The sequence below is a fragment of the Pelodiscus sinensis genome, chromosome 3 (assembly GCF_052426305.1).
Source record: "Pelodiscus sinensis isolate ZL-2025 chromosome 3, ASM5242630v1, whole genome shotgun sequence".
Taxonomy (NCBI): domain Eukaryota; kingdom Metazoa; phylum Chordata; order Testudines; family Trionychidae; genus Pelodiscus; species Pelodiscus sinensis.
Genome location: NC_143054.1, coordinates 101,275,633 through 101,296,902, shown reverse-complemented (window position 1 = coordinate 101,296,902; position 21,270 = coordinate 101,275,633). Strand labels below are relative to the sequence as shown.

The 21,270-nt window shown below is 41.1% G+C and overlaps 1 protein-coding gene across 2 annotated transcripts in view; it reads left to right on the top strand.

Moving 5' to 3' along the window:
• The window catches only part of TXLNB (taxilin beta), a 46,362-nt gene extending 26,023 nt beyond the window's left edge, over positions 1 to 20,339 (top strand). Inside the window, exons 5-10 of one of the 2 annotated variants that reach the window (XM_075924309.2) lie at positions 6,504 to 6,698; positions 10,032 to 10,151; positions 12,885 to 12,959; positions 15,239 to 15,331; positions 15,924 to 16,019; positions 17,121 to 20,339. In XM_075924309.2, coding sequence (XP_075780424.1) covers positions 6,504 to 6,698; positions 10,032 to 10,151; positions 12,885 to 12,959; positions 15,239 to 15,331; positions 15,924 to 16,019; positions 17,121 to 17,681 — 1,140 coding nt within the window. In that variant the 3' untranslated portion in view covers positions 17,682 to 20,339. The remainder of the gene's footprint in view (positions 1 to 6,503; positions 6,699 to 10,031; positions 10,152 to 12,884; positions 12,960 to 15,238; positions 15,332 to 15,923; positions 16,020 to 17,120) is intronic. The other variant, XM_075924310.2, reaches the window with a different exon arrangement.
• The last annotated feature ends 931 nt before the right edge of the window (positions 20,340 to 21,270 follow it).

Below are 21,270 nucleotides of genomic sequence, written 5' to 3'. Positions count from 1 at the left end.
CGTCTGGGTATCCATTAGTTACAACCAGACATGGCTGGTTTAAAATTTTTGCATCTTTGTTTTTTTAACTTGTTCCGTATCTGCTATCTACAGAGTTCCCTCTGTGGCTAGTTCTCTCTCCACAACAAACTATAGATATCAACAGTTTTTTGTGCACTATTTATGTTGGTCTCAATAACGTATGATTTGGGCATACGTTTGTTTGTTTTTTCTTTGCAATAGCTGGATTTCCCCATTCTTTTGTTCCATCTAATTTTGACGGAAGATTCTACACACAGACCCTCTCTGAGTTGTGTCTATTGTAGACAAATTTATAGGCTCTTTTTGCCTTTTGTTTGATTTGGCTTCTCTCTTTAAGACTGGCCACTTGGAAGATAAGTTCTTCCCAAAGTCATCATAGTAGTTCTGAGATGTCTTCTCATCAGGAGCTGAACTGGGCTATACTCAGTAGCTGTTACAGATCCTGATCTGTAACTCAGAAGAGTAACAAACAAATCTTCCTGCTGTCTGAACAGCTCTCTAAGACTCTCCATTTCCTTGTGAGTAATGTGGGCTGCTAGTAATACAATCAAAACCATATTTCTGTTGCAATTACTTAAATTATGCTGAGGTAAATTGTAGCCCATTGTCCACCACTAGCTGTGCTAGAATACCAAAATGAGTAAAGTGCACTTCAGTTTTTCAATAACACTATGTCATATTATGTCTTTCAAATACATTATTTCTCTAACGCTGGAAAATTCATCCATGAGGACCAGGTAATGATGTCCTCTGAATCTGCATTAATTTACATCTAGTCTCCTCCCTGGCCTGTCTGATAGCGATGTTGTTATTTTGTAGGTTCAGCTTTGCCTCTTATGGTTATTTCACTGTATCTCCTTTAAAAAGTACACTCTCATCAACTACTCCATTGAGTTCTTCTACCTTTCTCACTAATCCCATTATGCCTGCCTTTAAAGCAGCTGAGAAGGTCGTTGGTCTTTGGTCCTTTGATTACATGCACTTTGAATGCAAAGCCTTTTTCTTTGTCAGTTGTTTCTGTAGGGAACCAGTCCTTTCAGAATGTCTCCCCAGCTAGTCAGAGCTGTGTCAGATGATTTCAGATCTGGGAGGGTTGAATGGCCCCACAGCCCCTGCTCGCTGCTCTTGACCCTCCCCCATGGCTCTGGACTGTGGGGAGAGGCAGAGAGCTTGGTCGGGGTCACAGGAGGAATAACTGCTCCTTGGCTGGAACTGTAACTGGGCTCTTGGCCTTGGCCAGCATTCCAAAACAGAGTTCCTCCTCCTTTTCACCCTTTCCACCTATGGTCCTTCCCTCGTTCCATCCACAGCCCCATCTATGTTCCACCTCTTCCCCCGCAGCCTCAACCGTGTTCCTTCCACAGTCTGCCTCTTTTCCCCCAAGACCCCGCCCCATCTCTCTCATTCCCCTCCCTCTCTCATGTGGCCCAGCAACCAGAAAAACAAGGTGACCCTGCTGCAGCCCCAGGGCCAGTGCAGGGAACAAGAGCTCCTCCAGCCCCAGAGCCACGCTGGTGGGAGATTTTTTTCTTGGGGCCTCTTATTCACTTCTCTCAGTGCATGGTTTAGGGAAACTTAGCTTCCCCCAACCTCCCTTGCATGCCACCCATGATTCTTGTAGTATGTAGCAGTTTTTAAGGCCCAGCACCTGGATTCATGTGATTACAGAAAAATCTTTTTTTTTTTTTAAAGCAATGTTTCTTGTCTTTAGGGTTTCAGAAAGAGGCTAAAAATCTAGAAAGTGATAAAAAGCATCCAGAGTATATATTCTTTTACATTTCATCATTTTGAGCCAATTTATTTGGGGAGGAGCTAGTTCATAATTTCTGAACATTTGGGGTTGGAAAATTTGTTTATGTTGTTAAAGCATGGGGAAAAAATAGTACAGAAAGTAGTTGATTGTGTCACTTAAGTAACAAAGGGCAAAACTGACCTCTCCTATCCATATTATGAATCCTCTCTCATTTATCATCTGGCATATTATATGCACAGCACATCATGTGTATAGTCTGCACTCATTCAGTGTGTGGAATTCCCACTGGCATGCACCGAAGTACTAATGAATATGTAATTGTCAGCCGACGGTCAGGGCAGTGAGTCCCTTATGACCGGCTGAAGTTCTTTTAAATTGTGCTTGGTTCTGTTACAGCAACTGAAGGAGTCAGGTTAAAGCTTAAACAGTTACTATTTTATTGTAAACTTAGTTGTTAAATGCTACTGCTGTGTTACAGATAACACAGACACTACAAAGGACAGGACAGAAATTACACTAATAAGTCACTTACAGGTACCATGAAACCCTTTGGTTCTCTGAGCTCTTATTAAATGCATGCAAAATAGACACATAGCAGGTATAATTCTCACCTCTGCGTTCCAGACTTGGCGTGGCCAGCGTCTTTCTCTCAATCCCTCGGGAAGAAGTAGGGCGAGGTTGGGCGTCCCACAGACCTCAGGAGACAATCAATACCTGCCAGCAGGTATAGATGATTGGAGCTCAAATGGGGTGGGCTAGTGAACCTCTTTTATACCCCTTGGGTCATGTAGGCTTCTTCCTGGTCTCAAGTGGCCAATTAGGAAAAATGGCTTTGAATGCCAAGTTTCCCATGCAGGGTGCAAAGCATAATTTACACCTGGGAAAATGCAGACAATGGGCACCTCTGGTATGTGATGGGTGAAGATTCCTCTCCTGGGACAGTGCAGGCATGTCAATTACTGGTACTAGCCATCAGGGCGGCGGGAGGCCCCGGGTCGTCAGCTAGCCCATTTACTGTCTGGTTTCTGTTTATGGTAGAGTCAGGGACAGGCAGCACACCTGTGTTCCCAGGGCATCAAAGACTGACTGCCTTTCTCCTGCTCTCTGGGGGGGGCGGAAACCAAGATGGGGTTCGTGTCTGGCTACAGTAATACAGAACTCCACCACAAACAAAAAATACACAGCTCCAATCAGGAAGGAGAGGATCTGTCTTATTGGGGGTTTTTTTTGGTTAATATAAAAACAAATTACGAAATCTCAAATCTTTATGCATTTACAAACCAACCATACAAATAATTTCCCTACAAATACACTTGCCAGCAGAAAACAGATTTTTTATTTCTCCCTTAAGAAAAATAGATGTTCCTAAAAATAACACAATTTATTCTCATTGTTATACTATATATCCCATTGTATTTTACCAAAGTCTCCAGTCTATTTTACCAAATATTCCCAGTGACATATTTCTCTGTGCCTGTTACTGTTCTGAGAATTAGATAACAGCCAGGTGTCTGTTTAATGAAATAAATATCTCATATCCCTTGTGCCTCCTTCTAGTGGACAGTTAAGAGTGAAAGTCTCTCACATAAACACCAGCCAGTCAACAGTTTTAATTCTGGGCACAACCCAACCAGCAGAAACATTCCATCCATAGGACAAGTCAGGGTGGCTGCCCTATGCCCCAAGCTTTGGCGGGGAGAGGTGTGGGGCTGCCTCAACCATTTTATGGATGGGACCGAGGGCAGTCCAGGGGCTTATAAGGGGTCTGGCATGGGACAGCAGCAGGAGTTACCCCCACCACTCACGGCGGCAGTGAGAGACAGAGCTACCCAGCAGCCACACCACACCTCCCATATCCGAGCCCCCTGTGCTCTGCTTCACTGTGGCAGCAGGAAGCAAAATACCCCTGGGTGCTCCACTTCCCATCACCATGGTGAATCAGAGTACAGTGGGCTGATAGAGGGCAGTGGGGTGGAGTGGAGCAGGCTTCTGGGTCGATAATCATGTTGTAAGTGTACCAAAGCTTGAGATAATGGATCATCCAGGATTTCCCGATTGGTTTATTTTGGGTAGCAGATAGAAAACTCCTGGTTGGGGATTAGTGGGGGTGATTGTGGAAATTTGGTCCTGAGCAGGATCAGGGAGTTTCATGAGCAGTTGTTTTAGTTTTGTTTGTTTGCTTGGTATTCCTTAGTGGGATCACAGGAAAGAAGCTTGTAGAATCTGGTGTTGGTGAATTGTCTGGCAGCCTCCTGTTCATAATCTGTTTTGTTCATAATGAATACAGTGCCCCATTCGTCAGTCTCTTTGATTATGATGCTAGAATTGGTTTTGAGGCTGTGTATAGTTTAACAACCATTCATTAACAGGGGTTGTGCATTTTCTCTTTTTATTTGCTTGGTTGAGAAATCTTTCCATCATCATACATGATGGTGAACTCTGTGACCCCCCTAACAGTAAAAATGGCAAAAAGAAAGAAAGATGACAAGTACCAACATTTTCAGGAGTGGACTTGTATACATTTCTGGAGAGTTCTGGATCTCCATGCAGTCTAATTTGTTGTGAGAGACTGTCCTCAAACAAAAAAAAATGAATTTAGAATGGCATTTCATGACAAAACATGCAACATTCACTACAAAATACCCCAATGGTGACACACTAAATAGACTGTGAGGAATTGCAGCAAAAAATGAACATTGGACAAAATAGCCTGTTGGCATGGTCAAAAAAAGATGGGAGCTTAAACTGTGCAGATTTTGCAGGCTCAAATAGCATTATTCAAGAGGGAAGCCCTCTTGACAGGGATTACATGAAGAGGTGCATGCTAACAATTGGTCATGAGCTATTTGACTTTTTTCACAAAGACAAAATCTTACAGAAAATTCAAGACATGCCATTATTGGCAAAAACAGTTCATGCCAGAGCTGCAAACATGGCCATCAAATCGACAAGGAACAAATGCAGAATTTGAGTATAGCTACTTATTTTTCATTTTCTTTGAACGAGACAACCAACATATGTGACATTTATCAGTTGCGTATTCTGGAACAATATATTTGTGGAAATGCAGTGCACAAAGAAATGATTGCAATATTACCAATGAAAAATCAAACAAGGGCTGAAAACATCCTTAAAACTGTGATGAACTTTGTAAACAAGAAAGAAATACAGTTGCATAATCTTCTGTCTGTGTATGGTCAGTGCACCTAGCATTGTCAGCAAGTTCAGGGAATTCCTTTCTCTTTTGTCAGAATAGCTGAACCACACACTTTTGAACTTTCAATGCATTGTGCATCAGGAGCCACTTTGTGCGCAATCTTGTGGAACCAAACTCAGAAATGTAATGGGACTGATCATTTGCATGGTCAGTTGGATTCTTGCCTGAGCCCTTAATCACCATCAATTTCAATCACTCTTGAGGAAGTAGATTCCAAATACCCTGATCTACTAATGCACAATGTTCGCGGGTTATATCGTGGCAAAGTTTTTTCTGATTTTACCGCCTGCATTAACGAGATTAAGTCATTTTTGGATATGAAGGGCATCAAACACAGTGAACTTTCAGACTGTGACTCTTTGCTCAAGTTTTACTATCTCGTTGACATTACTGATCATTTGAATTACTTGGACCTTAAGCTACAAGGGCAAGGAAATACAGTCCTGACTCTGCAGCAGATAGTGTTTGGATTTGAGTCAAAATTGATTGTCTGTATCAGAGATATCAAGATGGGCAGACTCACACATTTTGAAAGACTACAAATGTTTCATGATTCATATCAGAAAGAGAATCCAAATAACAGCCTTGATTTGCAGCAGCTAGGCGGGTTTGTTTCTGAGCTCCTGAAAGCATTTAAGTGTCTTTTTGTTGACTTTTACAAACACAGTGCTCTGCTTAAGTTTATGATTCATCGACATAAAGCATCCAATGAAGAACTGGATTTGACAGTCATTCCAAGCATCTTAGTCAGCAATTTGGAAATGGAATTAGCAGATTTCAAGGAGTCGGATATCTGGGTGGAAAAATTTGTCAAGCTGAATTCTGATTTAGAATACCTTGCTCAACAATGTGCAGTATTGGCAAAACCACACAAATTGGCAGACATGAAGAAATTGGAACATGATGATAATCAGAATCTGAAAACTTGAAAAGAACTTCCTGTAATATACAACACCATGCAGAATGTCACATTGGTAGTATTTTCAATGCTTGGTTCTACCTATATGTGTGAGCAGGCTCTCTCTCATTTGAATCACATCAAAGGTAATTTGCGCTCAAGATTGACAGAAGACAGCCTGAATGCGTGCATGAAGTTGAATTTGACCAGTTATGATGTAAACTTCAAAGAAATGTGTGAAAAGATGCAGCAGTAGAAGTCCCATCAAATAAAGTCTGTGAATACATTTCAATTATGCTATTATTAATCATTGTGTTAATTATCATTAACATTAAGTTGTATATTTTCAGTCATGCAAATGGGCATTCTTATACTGGCTCTTTGTTGACCACTTGTTCTGAATTTTGATGTAGTTTGCCTCTTCGGTTTGAAAGATTGGTCTAATCCAATCTGTGTATTTATAGTCTTATTCGTCACCTGTCTTTATGAAAGAATGAGCTCTAATGAGAACTGCAAACATAATAACTTTCAGATGGGTCCAATTCCCCTCTTTTTTAAAATCAGGCTGTTTTATTTATTTATTTAAATTATCACATTCTCCATGTTTTTAACAGGAAGAAACTCTTCAACGGGCCCGGGAGGAAGATGAGAAGAGGAAAGAGATCACAAATCATTTCCAGGGCACACTGAGTGATATCCAGACTCAGATTGAGCAGCAAAGTGAAAGGAACATGAAACTGTGCCAGGAGAACACAGAGCTGGCTGAGAAGCTGAAAAGCATCATTGATCAGTATGAACTCAGAGAGGAGGTAAGACTACTGTGCTTTCATTCCAGACAGACTACTAGGGCAGGCAGCTTCCTTGAGGAAGAGAGAGGCAAGTTTTGAAGTGCATGAGCATTAGATGTATTTCCAACCCCATCCTCTCAATTTGCTGTCACTTTTGTGCTTTGCAAAGCTTTTCTGTGATGTGCAACATAGATAACATTGTCAAAATGTAATAGCACATTGCAATTTAATCTAGACCATGTGGGAAACACATTAGTGCTTTAGAAATGCTCTGGCAGCTACAGATTAATGAAAAGTGTTAACCGGCGATGCATTGGACGCTGAACAGATTCTAGCATGCAGATACAACTTTCACTATAAAATCTGCATTAAAAATATAGATAGCATATTATCCCTTCAGTAAATATTAGAGCTGATGAAAAAACTTCAAAAAAGCCCCAACATTTTCATACTATGATTTTTTTTCAAGACCTATTAAATATCTCAACCCATGACTGCATAAGACTTTTCATTGTTAATAAGTATGTTCATTGTGATTCTCAGTCCAAATATATGCATTAAAAACACACTAAAAAAAGAAAGAAAAGTGATATAGGTACTGTGTATTTCCAGTCTCAAATGCTGACCCCCTTTGGACTGAAGAAACCCATCTAATTATTTTAGAATCTTATTGTATCCTGTATTAAATCATCCCCTGAGTGAAACATACATGTTTTTGAATGGTTTCTATCAAAATAAAAAGAAGTTTTATCTAAATGTGGGATGACTTATAGACTGATCAAATGAGAGATTAAGGGAATGTTTCAATTCCAAATCAGGACAAAAAAGTCAAAATTTTAAATATGTTCATGAACTAATAATCTGAAACAGTTTTTGGATTGTGTCCATTGATAATTTTAGAATATTTTGTTCTGATTTAGACTTTCTATTTTTAAGCTTTTTAGGAATAAATTAACAAAAATCTTGAAATGTACAGTTGTTTCAAACCATAAAGCAATCCTTTTTTTTCCTGTTAAAAATGTCAAAACAGGATGTTTTGATCATTTCAAAACTTTTTTTTTTTTTAAAAATCGAGAAATTAGTTGGGGACAACCTTTTCCTGTGGACAGTTTTGGTTACACACACAAAAACGTTACATTGGAAAATTTCCAACCAGCTCTAATGATTTACTCAACACAACAAAAGCCAGGTGGGTCACTGCTGATATTTCTTTTGAGCACGCCAATGCTCTAGAGCAGGGTTTCCCAACCTATGGGTTGAGACCCAAATATGGGTCACCATTACATTTCAAAAGGGTTGCCAGGTGTCTCCCCAGGTGGCTCTTAAGGAGTCATTCACGCATTTTTTTTTAATTGCCCTGGGTCACCAAGTCTTCCTGAATTGTCAAAATGGGTCCCCATCTGGAAAAGGTTGGGAACTGCTGCTCTAGAGTCATGGATCCAAGGCCGGAATGCACCATTAGATCATTTGGTCTGTCTGCCTGTATATTTCACTCAATAATTTCTGCATTGACCCAGTTTATGTGGATGAGTTAAAGCACATATAATTACCAGGAGAAAACAATAGTCAGTAAGGGCTCACTCCCACAAAGTGTTGTTTGATCCAGCAAAGTACTGAAGCATGTGCTTAACTTTACCTGGGTATGGAGTCCCATTGCCTCAGCAAGACAGCTCATGTTCTCAAGTGCTTTGTTGTGTCAGGCCAGGCTGCTCAGCACTTTGCACACTGATGCCCAAAGGGCCTGATCCTGTTTAGTGTTTTATCCAGATGAATCCCTGCATTCACACTGAGCTATGTGCAGCACTGGGACCTAATACTTCTGTTTTCACTTTATCCATCAGTTGGCTTAGATATTTGGTTCTAATACATCAGTCAAAATCTTAACCAGTTACCAGTATCAATAAATAGTGTTCACTGTGCATAGTCATGATCTGATGAGCAGCTATTTGAGATGCGAGTAATCTTTTTGATTGTACAGGTTGAACCCTCCCTAGTCCAGCACCCTTGAGACCTGACCAATGCTGAACCAGAAAATTTGCCGGACCACAGGAAACCAATATTATCTATCAGCATTACCAACATTTCCACTGCTTACTGGGCTTAAAGAAGACATTTAGGGGTAAATTAGAGCTAAATAACAGCACAGAACACTGAGAGCCAGGACTGGTGGCTGTAAACAAATTTTATGAGTTCACGGGAAACTTGGCAACACCATGATAAGTGGACATCCTGCTAACTAACCACAGATGTTGCTGGACCAAAGAGTGCTGGTCTAGAGAGGTTCAACCTGTACTAATGAGTTTATATGTTGATATTGTACATTGTAATGCATAGCAAGGATGAAGATCCCCAGGATTGTTTTTTATTACTGTGTAAATCTAAACTAATACAAACTTGGCTTTGCTTCTGAAGTGAATTCTGGCACAATTTGTTCATATGAAAAGAACTATTGTTTTCTAATAACCGCAATAGGCTGGGAATGTTTAGGGTTTGTAGAGTCCTGCTTGGAAACAAAAATTTGGATCCACATCCCATCCACATCCATGATAATTAACTTCTGACTCACAAGAAACACTCTATTTTTATATGTATCCACATCCACATAGTAGTGCAGGAACTGTTTGTAAGGTGGGGGTGCTGAGCTGTGCTACCCCTCCACCTGTTCACACCCCTCATCACCCTATGCTGGGGTCATACCTAGGGTTGCCAACTCATGGAGATTGGATGGACCAGATGCCATTGCCACAAATAGCATATGGTCTGGGAGAGTTGGCAACCTAGTCACAGCTGAAAGCAGCTGTGGAACCCTGGGTTGGCAACAGAACCACAAGCAGCAGCACACCCATCAGAGCCAGTGGGCTGAACTCAGGTGATATCAGACTGCAGAATGGTGGGTATGGCAGTTGGTGGGACCCCAGGGAGTACCAAAGTTGGTGGGGCAGGCCGAACCCTGGAGCGGCTGCGTGGAGGCCAGGATACTGGTTTGGTGAGTAGACAGCAGAGCTGGCCCCCGGGCACAGGGAAGACAAGGCAAAACCTGTGGGTGCTGAAGCACCCTCCACATGTCTGTTTCTCATGCCTATCCATCCATATCTCATTGGTATGCAAGTTGGATCTGCATCTGATACACAATCTGAAAAGATGGTAAGTAATATAACCTCATCCACCTCCAGGGATGTAGATATCTGCGGATATAAAATGGATATCTATGGATTTGCAGAGCTCTATCCATTTGCAGTATTTTGGCCTTTATGCTTGATCTAGTAGGCAGCATGTGTGTGTGAGCATGCAGGGGTGTGTGTGTCACTATAACTGCAGTTTGAGAACAGTGGTGTGTTTTTGGTTTTTTTGCAGCAACTTGATAAAATATTTAAGCACAGAGAACTTCAGCAGAAACTGGTGGATGCCAAGTTGGAGCAATCACAGGAAATGATGAAAGAAGCCGAGGAGCGACATGAACGAGAAAAGGAATATGTACTTATCTCTCTAATTTGTCTGCTCATTTGTCTGTCTGTCTTTAGATAAGAGATGGGCCCAATTCACCTCAAACTATTTCACCACAATAATTGGCTCTGCAAGTGAGAGTTGTGATACAGTGACAGGGCAACGTGATGGAAACTTTCACTGCTGTTGCCCTTGATGTGTTTGCATTATAGATACAGAAATACAGCCTCCAGGACTACCAGATTGCCACCTCTTCTTAATGTTAAAAAATAAATAAAACAAACCATAACATGGGTCAGAGTACATATGGCATGGCTTATTTCATCAGTACACAGGGTCAGATCATACTCCCAGTTGTAAAGCACTGATCTCCATCTATGCCTGTTGATGATATTTCTCCAAAGGGCTCTGATGAATGTGACTAAATTCTAACTGGGCCCCACAGCTCATGTGAAAGGGTGTTTCCAGTAGAGGTTGCAGGCAGGGGTGATCACAGAAGTCAATTAAAGTGGTTTGAGTGCATTATCCAGTAATCAAAACAACATGTGCTGAAAGTGAAACCCTAAGAAGTGCTCTCTCTCTTAGACTACAAAGCCCAGAGTTGTCTTCTAACTTTCCCCCAAAGTCTTGAGCACTCAGCTCAGCCATTGAGGTCAAGCACAAGACCAGAGTTTCCCCCTAATAGAAATACCAACTGAGAAAACAAGTTAGTCACCCAATAAAAATTAATTGTATAATTGACAGAGCCTGCAAGGCCCCACACACCGCTCATTAGAGTTTGTCTGTTACACAATAACTTTTGAACACTGCACCCAACCAATTCTAAAATGTCCCAAAGTGCTCTATGTCTCAGTAGACAGAGTCCTAATCATCTGAGTGAAACTGGAAATCAGAAAAGGCCCATCAAGTGCTCACTGGGTGCTGCAGGTGGCAAAATTACTCTGGTGGCCCTTGCTGTTACTGACACACATCACAGGCAGCCCCATAATATGCTGCACTCTTTTGTTGGCTGTACAACTTGGCCTATATGTGTAAGGAAGTGTGAGATCCTCTAATAAAAATGCAACATCTAGTAGTATGTGCATTTCTTTAGAGGCTGGCACAAACTGAGGATGAGTTAGCACAAGGCTTCAGTGGCCTATAGTAGATTTTCTCCATCATCTTCCATTTGATTGGTGTTGCTTTGATACCCCAATGTGCCATGTATTATCATTACTTTTAATAAGTTTTTAGGTCTTCAATTAATTGCAGGTGCAATTTAGGCCATACTTGACTCTTAGTGCCTGATTTGAAGACACAGTCAAGTACTTGAATATCTAATTTACCTGACTTTGTAGTCTGTGAATGCAAAAAGAAAAGTCTAGATTTGAAACTGTAATACTCCCTTTTACACCTTGCATTAAAACAGATTGCAAACTCTTAGAGGCAAGGACTGTCGCTTACTCTGTTTTTATAATGCTTACTACAGTGGAGCTTGATCCTGATCCACAATCAAAACATGAATACCAACAATAACATCATAATTTGTCTAAACATTGCATTAAATATTTTTGTTATAATTGGTCTTTAAGTTGACTTGGTACAACAGAATTCATCATTCACAATCTTGTATCCAGACTGTAGGACTACTCCCTTATTATTACTTCACATTTTATTAATTAAAAATAATAGTTTTCATTATTGAATTTCTACCAGTTTGGTTTTTGTGAATTAGCACAGGCTCTCCAGCCCTCCCCCTGCAACAGCAGTCTGCCTGCTGCTGTGTTCCTAGCAGGGCAGAACAGCATTCCAATTATTTGTTCTTTGTTTGTTCCAAGACAGAGCAGCTCACTCAATTGTTAGATACTTCCCAGAGTTTTGAAAGGGAAAGGGCACATACTTGCAGAGTAACAAAGATTAAAAAAAACACTGAGTACAGCCATCAGTGCAGGCACTGAGGGATACCGGAGAAAGCCAGTTGTCTCGACAAAACAAACAGCAGATTCCATACTGGCTCTTTGTCGACAATAGAGGAATAGGAAAAGACAAAAATCTCTTGCTGGGGTGGAAGTTTTTTGTCACCAAACCTGGGTGTTTTCCCCTACAAGAATTGCCCTGCTGTATAAATGCTCTCGCTGTTGCTGAAAGGCAGGTTTTGGTGACAAAACATACCAGTATAGACAAGCCCCTGGAATTGAAAATCTAGTCCAGCATGCAAATGTTAACACAATTAGGTATTCTTCACATGTGTTACTTACATGCCTTCTCAAGAAAGTAATTCAGAAATTAGGGTTCATCAAACTAATGGTCATCCATAACCTCTCTTCATGCTGGATGGCCTTCCATGGGATCCTTTGAATTACACATGTATTAAATTGACTTTGGCCAGAACTTGGGATCCTAGCCAAAATTATCTAAATCCTGTCTCCAGTAAAGTCAATGGGAGTTTTGCCATTGACTTCAATGGGGCTAAGATTTTACCAACATGGCTAAAAATGTATAGTTATATTTCCTTAGATGTTTCATGACCACGTTGTATACAACACATGCGATCTTCTACCCCAGGATCTTCTACCCCAGCTATTTTTGAAATCCCAGATTTTTTTCACTGAATCCTCACCCACAATTTTCAAACTGATGTTAACGGCCCCAATCGCGATAAACTAGTCTTTTGTGTTGCTGGAATTTATATCAGCTATTTCCAGAAACACTGTGCATCTTAGTTGGATTTATAATTGCAAAGGCACAGAAATAATCATCTTCTCTCTGTTGTTCTAAACACAGCTACTAACTCAAGCGGCAGAATGGAAACTCCAGGCAAAAATGTTGAAGGAACAAGAGACTGTACTCCAGGCTCAGGTGAAGTTGATTGCATGGTGTGCCTATGTTTGCCCATTTTTAGCCCACGCAACACATTCCAGGTAAAGTATTCCAAAAGCCCTGTCTGTATTCCTCCAAAGCCTATTCTGAATCATAAAGGCATTGTACTAATGTAATCCAAATATATTCAAGCATGTAGCAGAACAGTGAACCCCACTGAAGTGTTTGCATGTGCATACAATACTGAGCCGCAAAACTCTATACAGGCAGTCCCCGGGTTACATGGATCCGACTTACATCAGATCCCTACTTACAAACAGGGTGAGGCAACCCCGCAGTAGCTGCTTCCCCCCAGCAGACCAGGGAGACGCGAAGCTAGCGCCCCCCCCCCAGCAGAGCAGGGAGACGCGAAGCGGCTTTTCTCAGCAGAAACCTCAGCTTGAGAATAAAGGACTGAGGGAAGTGAGGTGTGGGAGAATAAAACTGAGCTCTGGAGAAATGTTTGGCTAGAGTTTCCCCTACAATATGTACCAGTTCCGACTTACATACAAATTCAACTTAAGAACAAACCTACAGTCCCTATCTTGTACGTAACCCGGGGACTGCCTGTACTGTAATAATGTTGGAAGCCCGTACCAGGATGCTCACCATGACTCTTTCTTAGCCCAGACCAATACACCCTTTTAGATGCCAATTAAACAAAGCATTGAAGCATGTACTTAACTTTAAGCACATGGATTGTGGTGTAGCCTGTTGTTAAGCATGTCCTTAAGTGTTTTGCCGGAATTGCGCCTGACTGCAGAATTCCCATGAACGTCCAGGCATAGAGTGCTTGTACAAATGGGCCCTTTGTGTTTTCTGCTTAACAGGGCATAAGACTGTGTTTGAAAAATACATTAAAATAAAATGTATTAAACAAACTATCACAGATAGGGCTGGAGTGAAATGCAATAGCAGCCAAGAAACATACAAAACCTTACAACAGTCACTCCATCACAGACAGTAACGATACCAGACTTGAAATGTGGGTAAGCAATTAAAAGCAGACATATGATGTGTATTCCAAAAAGAGAAACCATGAATAGCTTTTCCTAGACTATTAGGGAAATACCTAATGGAAATATTCATACAGATTCATAGATTCTCTTTTAGGACTTAAATGAGAATTACGCCATTAAGGAGCATTTTTAAACCAGCCTATAGTTCTCTATAGCCCAGATAAAACTCACTGTTAAATGCTTGCAGTCCTAAGAGCACTTACTGGAGATCACTGGAGATCTCGGAGCAGATCTGCCCAACACAGTGGTGAAAACACTCACAATGCACCTCATCTGCAGTGGTGCTTTCATTGTTGTAACCACCAGGCAAGAACAGTTGCACAAAAGGGCTTCTTCCTGAGCAGGAGCATCAGAGTTCTGGTGCAAGAAGCCCTGATTTCATACAGTAGAACATCAGTTTACTTGCCCAAGAACACGCGGCTAGTATAGACAGGCAGCAAGTTTTTGCGCAAGAGCGGCCACTTTTGCGCAAGATCGCTCCAGTGTAGACACAGCCTTGATATATTGTTCCTCGACTATCCCTGTAGAAAGACTCACAATCCAGGTAGGGTAACCTAACCTCACTGTGCAGCCAAGTAAGAGCTGTGACAATCTAGCCATGGCTCAACAAGGTGAGAAGGATATATGGTCCTTTAAAAGGACAACAAAGGCAGTTGTCTTCCTGGTTTTATGTTACATCCTGTGCTTTATTTCATGTTTAGCCTTTCTAGAAGTTGTTTTATGTGTCACTTTGGGACATACCAGTGCCAACTGAGACTTCTAGCTGATATGGGTCTATTATGCTTGTGTTACAAATGCTTTTTAAACTGCCATGGCCACATTTGACATTTTTGGAAGGCATTGTGGTTACGATTCAGAGCCCCTGGTTCTTTACTAGGCTTTACAATGTCGGCTTTCTGCACGTGGGACCTTAGGAAAATTGTGGGTATTGACATTTTCAAGTCTTTACTTATTGAGCTCTTCCACATGACATCTTGAGCCTGATATTCAGAATGCTGAGCACACACAACTCCAACATACTTTAGAAAATATTGACCTCAGTCTTTCTGCTCTTCCTTATTCTATTCCTCTCTAAAATAGGATAATAACATCTCATCAGAGTGCAATGAGACTAAGATCACTAATGTGGTGCTTTGAAATCTTCAAATGAAAGGTGCTCTGCCAGCACAAAAGGATTATTACATTAAAATAAGGGGTGTATTCATTCAATTTGACTACAGGGAGCTTCTGAAACTGATCTGTTTGTTCCCGTGTACGTAGCTCACCCTCTATTCTGAAAGATTTGAAGAATTTCAGAAAACACTGACAAAAAGCAATGAGGTGTTTGCCAGTTTCAAACAGGAGATGGAGAAAGTGAGTAGCACATGTTATTTCTAAAATCTGACACTTCACTTTGAGACACAGGATTCTCCTTTGCGATTATTTATCTTTCAGTTGGGCCATTTCTGTATGCTTGAGTGAAACACACTGGCCTAAGTTTGAGTGGTATGTGAGATGGGGTCAGAAAGACCAAATATATTGTAGGATTGTTTTGATATGTTGTGTACATTTCTGATTTCTGCCAACTGATATAAACTCTAAGAAGAGACCCAGAATCTCCCCTTCACAGACACTTATGGGAACTTTCCTTAATCACAGCCTATATTTTTAACACATAATAATTTTTAACCGTGTAATACGTTTTTCCTATTTTCAAGTAGGCAGGTGTGTATGGCGGGGGTATTCACGTGTGTCAACTTGCAATGCTTGAGGAGTTGACATTAAGCCAGTCTCTTGCTGTATGTTACTCTTCACCCATCTTTCTTTGACAGTGCTATATTCATGTTCACTGTAGTTGCTGATTACAGAGCTATAAGTATGGATTTAAGAAAAGATAACAAAAGTGCTCTTCTAACTTCAATTCGCATTTGGGATTCATGGTGTGATTCTCTTCCTGCTTCCATAGATGACAAAGAAGATGAAGAAGTTGGAAAAGGATACAGCTACATGGAAAGCCAGGTTTGAAAACTGTAACAAAGCTCTATTGGACATGATTGATGAGGTGAGAAACCTGCTTCACAATTTTTTTTTTCATATTTTTAAGGTCTGATCCAAAGCCCATTAAAATCTTGATAATTGATGGCTCTGGATCAGGGACCTTTTTCTGAGTTCTGTATATGTTGATCTTTGAAAAAATATTGAATCTATTGAGGTCAAGATATAACTGAGTCTGCCTCCTTGCTTACACTAACAGTCTGTCTACATGGGAAGTTTCTCCTAATTAACTAAAAGGACTAATTTAAAGTGCATTAAATCCTCATGTGGATGCTCTCATTCAGCAGTGGCATGCCCTTAATTCACTTTAGATTAAAGCCACTTGACTTCTGAAAGAAAGTGTCCACACAGGGATTTAATGTGCTTTAAATGATGCACTTTAAAGTCAGACCTTCAGTTAATTTCCAGAATAGAAGCCATTGGGGTCCACTGTAAATTTTAAAGTTCCTGATAGAGATAGACTGCATAGAAAATTAGTAGGGATGTAGGAACAGGTTCAAATAAAATAAGAAGCCATCCCAAATTTAAATGTCACTTGGACCAAGTTTTTGAGATTTGAAAAAAAGGTGAACAACACGTGTGCCCCCCATCCACCCACAACCTCCAGCACTATCATTTTTGTGGATTTCTACACCAGCTAGACTCAGAAAATGTAGATGTCCACAAAATGCTGCAGGAAAGGCTGTTCTCACAGAATGTCCTACCAATCAAAAAACAAGATGGACTGAAAATATAAGAGAGCCTGTTCTCACAAAAAATTCCAGTGGTTTTACAGGAAGTCCAGGTAAGCAATATAGATCTTAGGTGCTTATCTGTTCTGACATCCTGAACAATTCTATAGTCCTCCCTTGCTAGAAATTATTCATGACTATGTCTATGCCTCATATCTCTTGGTCAAATTCAGCTGAGTGCAAAGGACCTGCAGAATGTCTTATTCACCGCTTAAGTGACACTTCAGTGCACTGGAGTGAATTAGTACTTAATTAGGAAGATAGTAATTGTATTTGATTACTTTTAGAACTTGCAGTGAAGAAAGACTGTACGGAACACATTATATCTGTATAACTTCATTTTTCTACACCTTTGCCTGATTTTGATTTGCCCACAGAAAGCAATGAGGGCTAAGGAGTATGAGTGCTTCGTGCTGAAAATCCAGAGGCTAGAGAATCTTTGCAGAGCACTGCAGGAAGAGAGGAATGAACTGTACACAAAAATAAAAGAAGCCAAATTCACTAACGAGGAAGAGGAGGATGAGGAGGATGGAAATGATGATACCTTAGGGAAAGAGGCTGATGCAAATCCATCCATTACCAACCAGGATACTGCAAAGCTGTCCAGTATCGATGAGAACATATTGAAGAATCTAGCTGCAGCATTCACGGTGACCCACCATGTGCAGGATCCCCTCACAGTCTCCAGAGAGAACAGCAATCCAGAGCTGGCTGACCATCAAGCATGCAGCCCTCTTTGCCTCTCACAGCCAGAGCTTCCTTCTCATCCCACTCCTCAGCCAGAGGCAGGGAGTCCCTCTGGGCGGCTGAGTCCTGCACTGAAGTCCACTGAATGTGCACCAAAGGTTGAAAAATGTGAAGGAGCCCCAGCAGAGCAGCCTCTTCAAAATCAGCCCACACAACAAACAGTAAATGATGACATGGAAGGAGTAGATTAAACATAACACTGGTTTCTGGCTCGACTTTCTACCAATCATAGCTCCATTTTCTCCCTGAAATAATTTTCTGAAACAAACCAAAAAGCTTGAAAACATGCTCAAACATGTCACCTTTTCACCAACACCCCACAGTATTAGCAGGGTACCTATTTCGGCTGTCCCTCATATGTCCAAAGCACAATTTTTTTTTAATATCAGCAAAAGTATAACATTTCAGGATCTTTTTTCTAGGCATCTCACCCAACAAATTGTTCAGGTTTCATGTTTTAAGAATTGTTGCAGTGCAGATACTCATTTTTAAAGCTATATAATTAAACACATTAATTTGGCTTGGTGTTGCACAAAACATGCCCTGTGTTGAAACCAGGGGAGTTTAATAAATGAGGTGATGAGGATTTGTGATCACAGCAGAGGCATTGTTAGGGCAAGTTGGAGCCATTCAGTACAACAATGGCATATTTTTGCAAAATCTACCTGCACAAATCACTAACTTGTTATTGGAAACGTTGTATCTGAACACCCATACACAACTCCAAACATCTACCGCTAATTGCCATCTCTGTACAGTGCTATGATTATGTCATTGCTCTCAAATGACACATAATGAAAGGGAAAAGTTCTTTGTGAGAGGCTTCATAATATTGCTGTTTTATTCTTTAGGATTAAATCCTGACTTTTAAGGAACAGCCCTGAGCAGGAGACACCATGGAGATGCCCTGCCTTGCCAGGAGAACCAGAGATTGTGTCTCAGACAGGTATACTTTCTCCCCATAGTTCTCTCCATGTGGTGCACAGAATGCTCCACCACAGATTGCTCCCAGAAGCATACGCCCTTTTGCTTAAACTGGTGCAGACAGGAGAAGGACTTGGGCTATGCTGCTTTCTCTTCATTCCCTTTTCTGGTATCCTGCTCCCCAGGGTAGAACAAAAGCAAACAGTCTCTGTGCTCCCCTGAGCACCAGGAATGCAGAGCATAGGAGAAGAAAGGTGGTTTGAACTCCCCAACCCATCAGCAAGCCCACCCAAGTGCCCATCTGGTCCTTACTATGTTAGCCAGCTGGTTTTAGAGTGATGAGCTGATTTTAGAGTCATGAGCAAATGGTCCTATGGGGGGGCGCTGATAGGGCACCCAGAAGGGAATGTCAGGTGTTTTATTTGGCAGAGAATCCTCATCTTCCCTGCCCACTCATAGCTAGAATCCCTCTCTCATCCCCAAACTGCATTCTCTGTACTCAGTCCAGTGGGTAGGGAGTTCCAGTGGGCCCATTTGTATTCTACTCTGGTTTCATTACTCTCTGTGGCTATTAGCCGGCAGTTCCTGCAGGGAGCAATGAGCACAGGCATGTAGGCAGCACTGCTCATGGAATCCCATGACACCTGTTGTATCTATGGCAAGGAGACCCTGGGTCACAGCTATGTAGACTGTGTCAGGCTATAGCCAATCTGCCAGCTCCTTCGGAATCTCTTTTTGAAGGTCTGGTTGCACTTTTCTCCTGACCTGTTTATTCTTGCACACCTTATCCGTGGTCCCAGGATGTTGCAAGATCTCCCCATCAACCTTCTCCTAGACTTGCCAAAATGACTACCACCAGACCAGGAGGAGGAAGCTTGATGGGGCAAGAGGAACATGCTGCAACTGTGGCACCTATTTTTGGTTCCTCATCAAATCATACCACTAGGTAGAGTTCCTGTGGGTGCTGTCCACTGATTCCTTAGACATCTTTAAGGAGTGGTGTCAGGGTTTCTCTGCATGCTGTCTCTTTCTGGATCCCTTTGAGCTTCACTTCCATTCCTGTTTTCTCATTTATTCTCCCAAGGTATCATTTGTGGCCTGGGCTTAGTGGTTCCTCTCCCACCAGGAGACAGGCCTTTAGTCATGTTTGAGCCCAGGCCTGCCATTTTTATGAAAATAAGACCAGTCATACTGGGTCAGACCAAAGGTCCATCTAGTCCAGTACCCTGTCTTCTAACAGTGGCCAATGCCAGGTGCCCCAGAGGGAATGAACAGAACAGGTAATCATCAAGTGATCCATCCCATTGTCCATTCCCAGCTTCCAGTTACAACATAGACACACTTAATCTAGGGCCCAACCATCCCAGTATCCACAATAAGAATACTGAGTCCAGGTCTTCGGCTACCAGTTCCTAGTCTGACTATCTCAAAACTGTGAAAATGCCACTAATATGAGAACAGATGTCCAGAAGTTAGAAAAAGAAATATTACACACTAACAAACTCATCCATATATATGAACATTGAAATGCCTTCAAATGTTTCATGTTTGCACTGTTCTGTACAATCTTTTTGAAAATTAACTGTTGCAATAGCCACAGAATGATTTATGACAGTTGTTTTTCTGGGATTGGACTTGGCCATTATGGCTAAAATTTTCAAATTTAGATGCCTAAAATTAGATGCTGCCTTTTATATTTAAGCTCCTAAATGTTGGTAATCTCTCCTGAAAAATCAGACCACGTAGATCCCTGGCTTTGAAGATTTTAGCCTATAAATTAATTGTTTCAGTTGTTGATTTCTGTTTAAGTTCTAGTGATTTTGTGTTAATAGAAACTCGGTATAAATTTGAAGCATATAAAGTTTTGCTTGTGGTTAGTATGTTTTAAAATTAAATTAGTATAAATCATATATCCATTAAACCTCTTTCTGCTCTGGTGATTTGTGAATTTTTTAGCTTGGGTTTGTTTGAGGGGGGATTTTTTGTTGGGGGGCTGGCTTAGATTTGTTTTGGGGTTTTGTTTGTTTTGTTTTGGGTTTTTTTGCCATTTTAATACATGTCCTCATACTACTCCTTTTTCTCCATATAGTCTTTTATAATGTATTCACCACCATTGTATTTAAGCTCCTTACAAACTTAAATATTGAGTGTATCCCCCCTAAAAAAAACTACATTACAAGAACATTTGGATTACAAAGTCATGCACTCTGAAGGAAGGAAATGCCAGAATTAAGGCTGCTTGTGTAACCAACAGACAACAGCTTCATCCCCTACATCACCCATGCTGTGTTCTGAGAACAAGTCAGGGTGATGTAAGGAATGAGGCAGGAGTCCTGTAGAAAATTAGTATGTAATCTTGCCACTTGCGCTCATGCCTCTTTCCCCAACCCAGCTCTAGCTCTTAAATCCTTTTCTGCTGCCCAGGTCTCCCAATTCCCTCCTCTTCCTCAATGTCTCTCACCTGTCTTCCAACCCTGCATCTCTTCCTCTACCACCCCATAGACCATACAGTGAGGCCCGTTGTTGTACTTAGAAAATGAGTTTTATTCCTTTACCAGACACTACTTATTCTCTGCAGATTTATTCTCAGTCAATAACCGGAGATCCTGTGTTAAAAGTTCTCTGCAAGAAACCCTTAATTCTACCGTCATGGCACATCTAAAGTTAGCAGTTTTGATATAATATAAAAGAGTTCTTCTCCATAATTTCATTAATATTTGGCCTGTAAAGGCCCAAATAAGCTGCAAATCATTGAATGAATATGGAAGTACATTATAGACAAGTGTAATGGACTGAGGAACTTAGAAGTCATACATAAGACAAAACATTGTAAATACCTAATTTGGGTGAAAATAC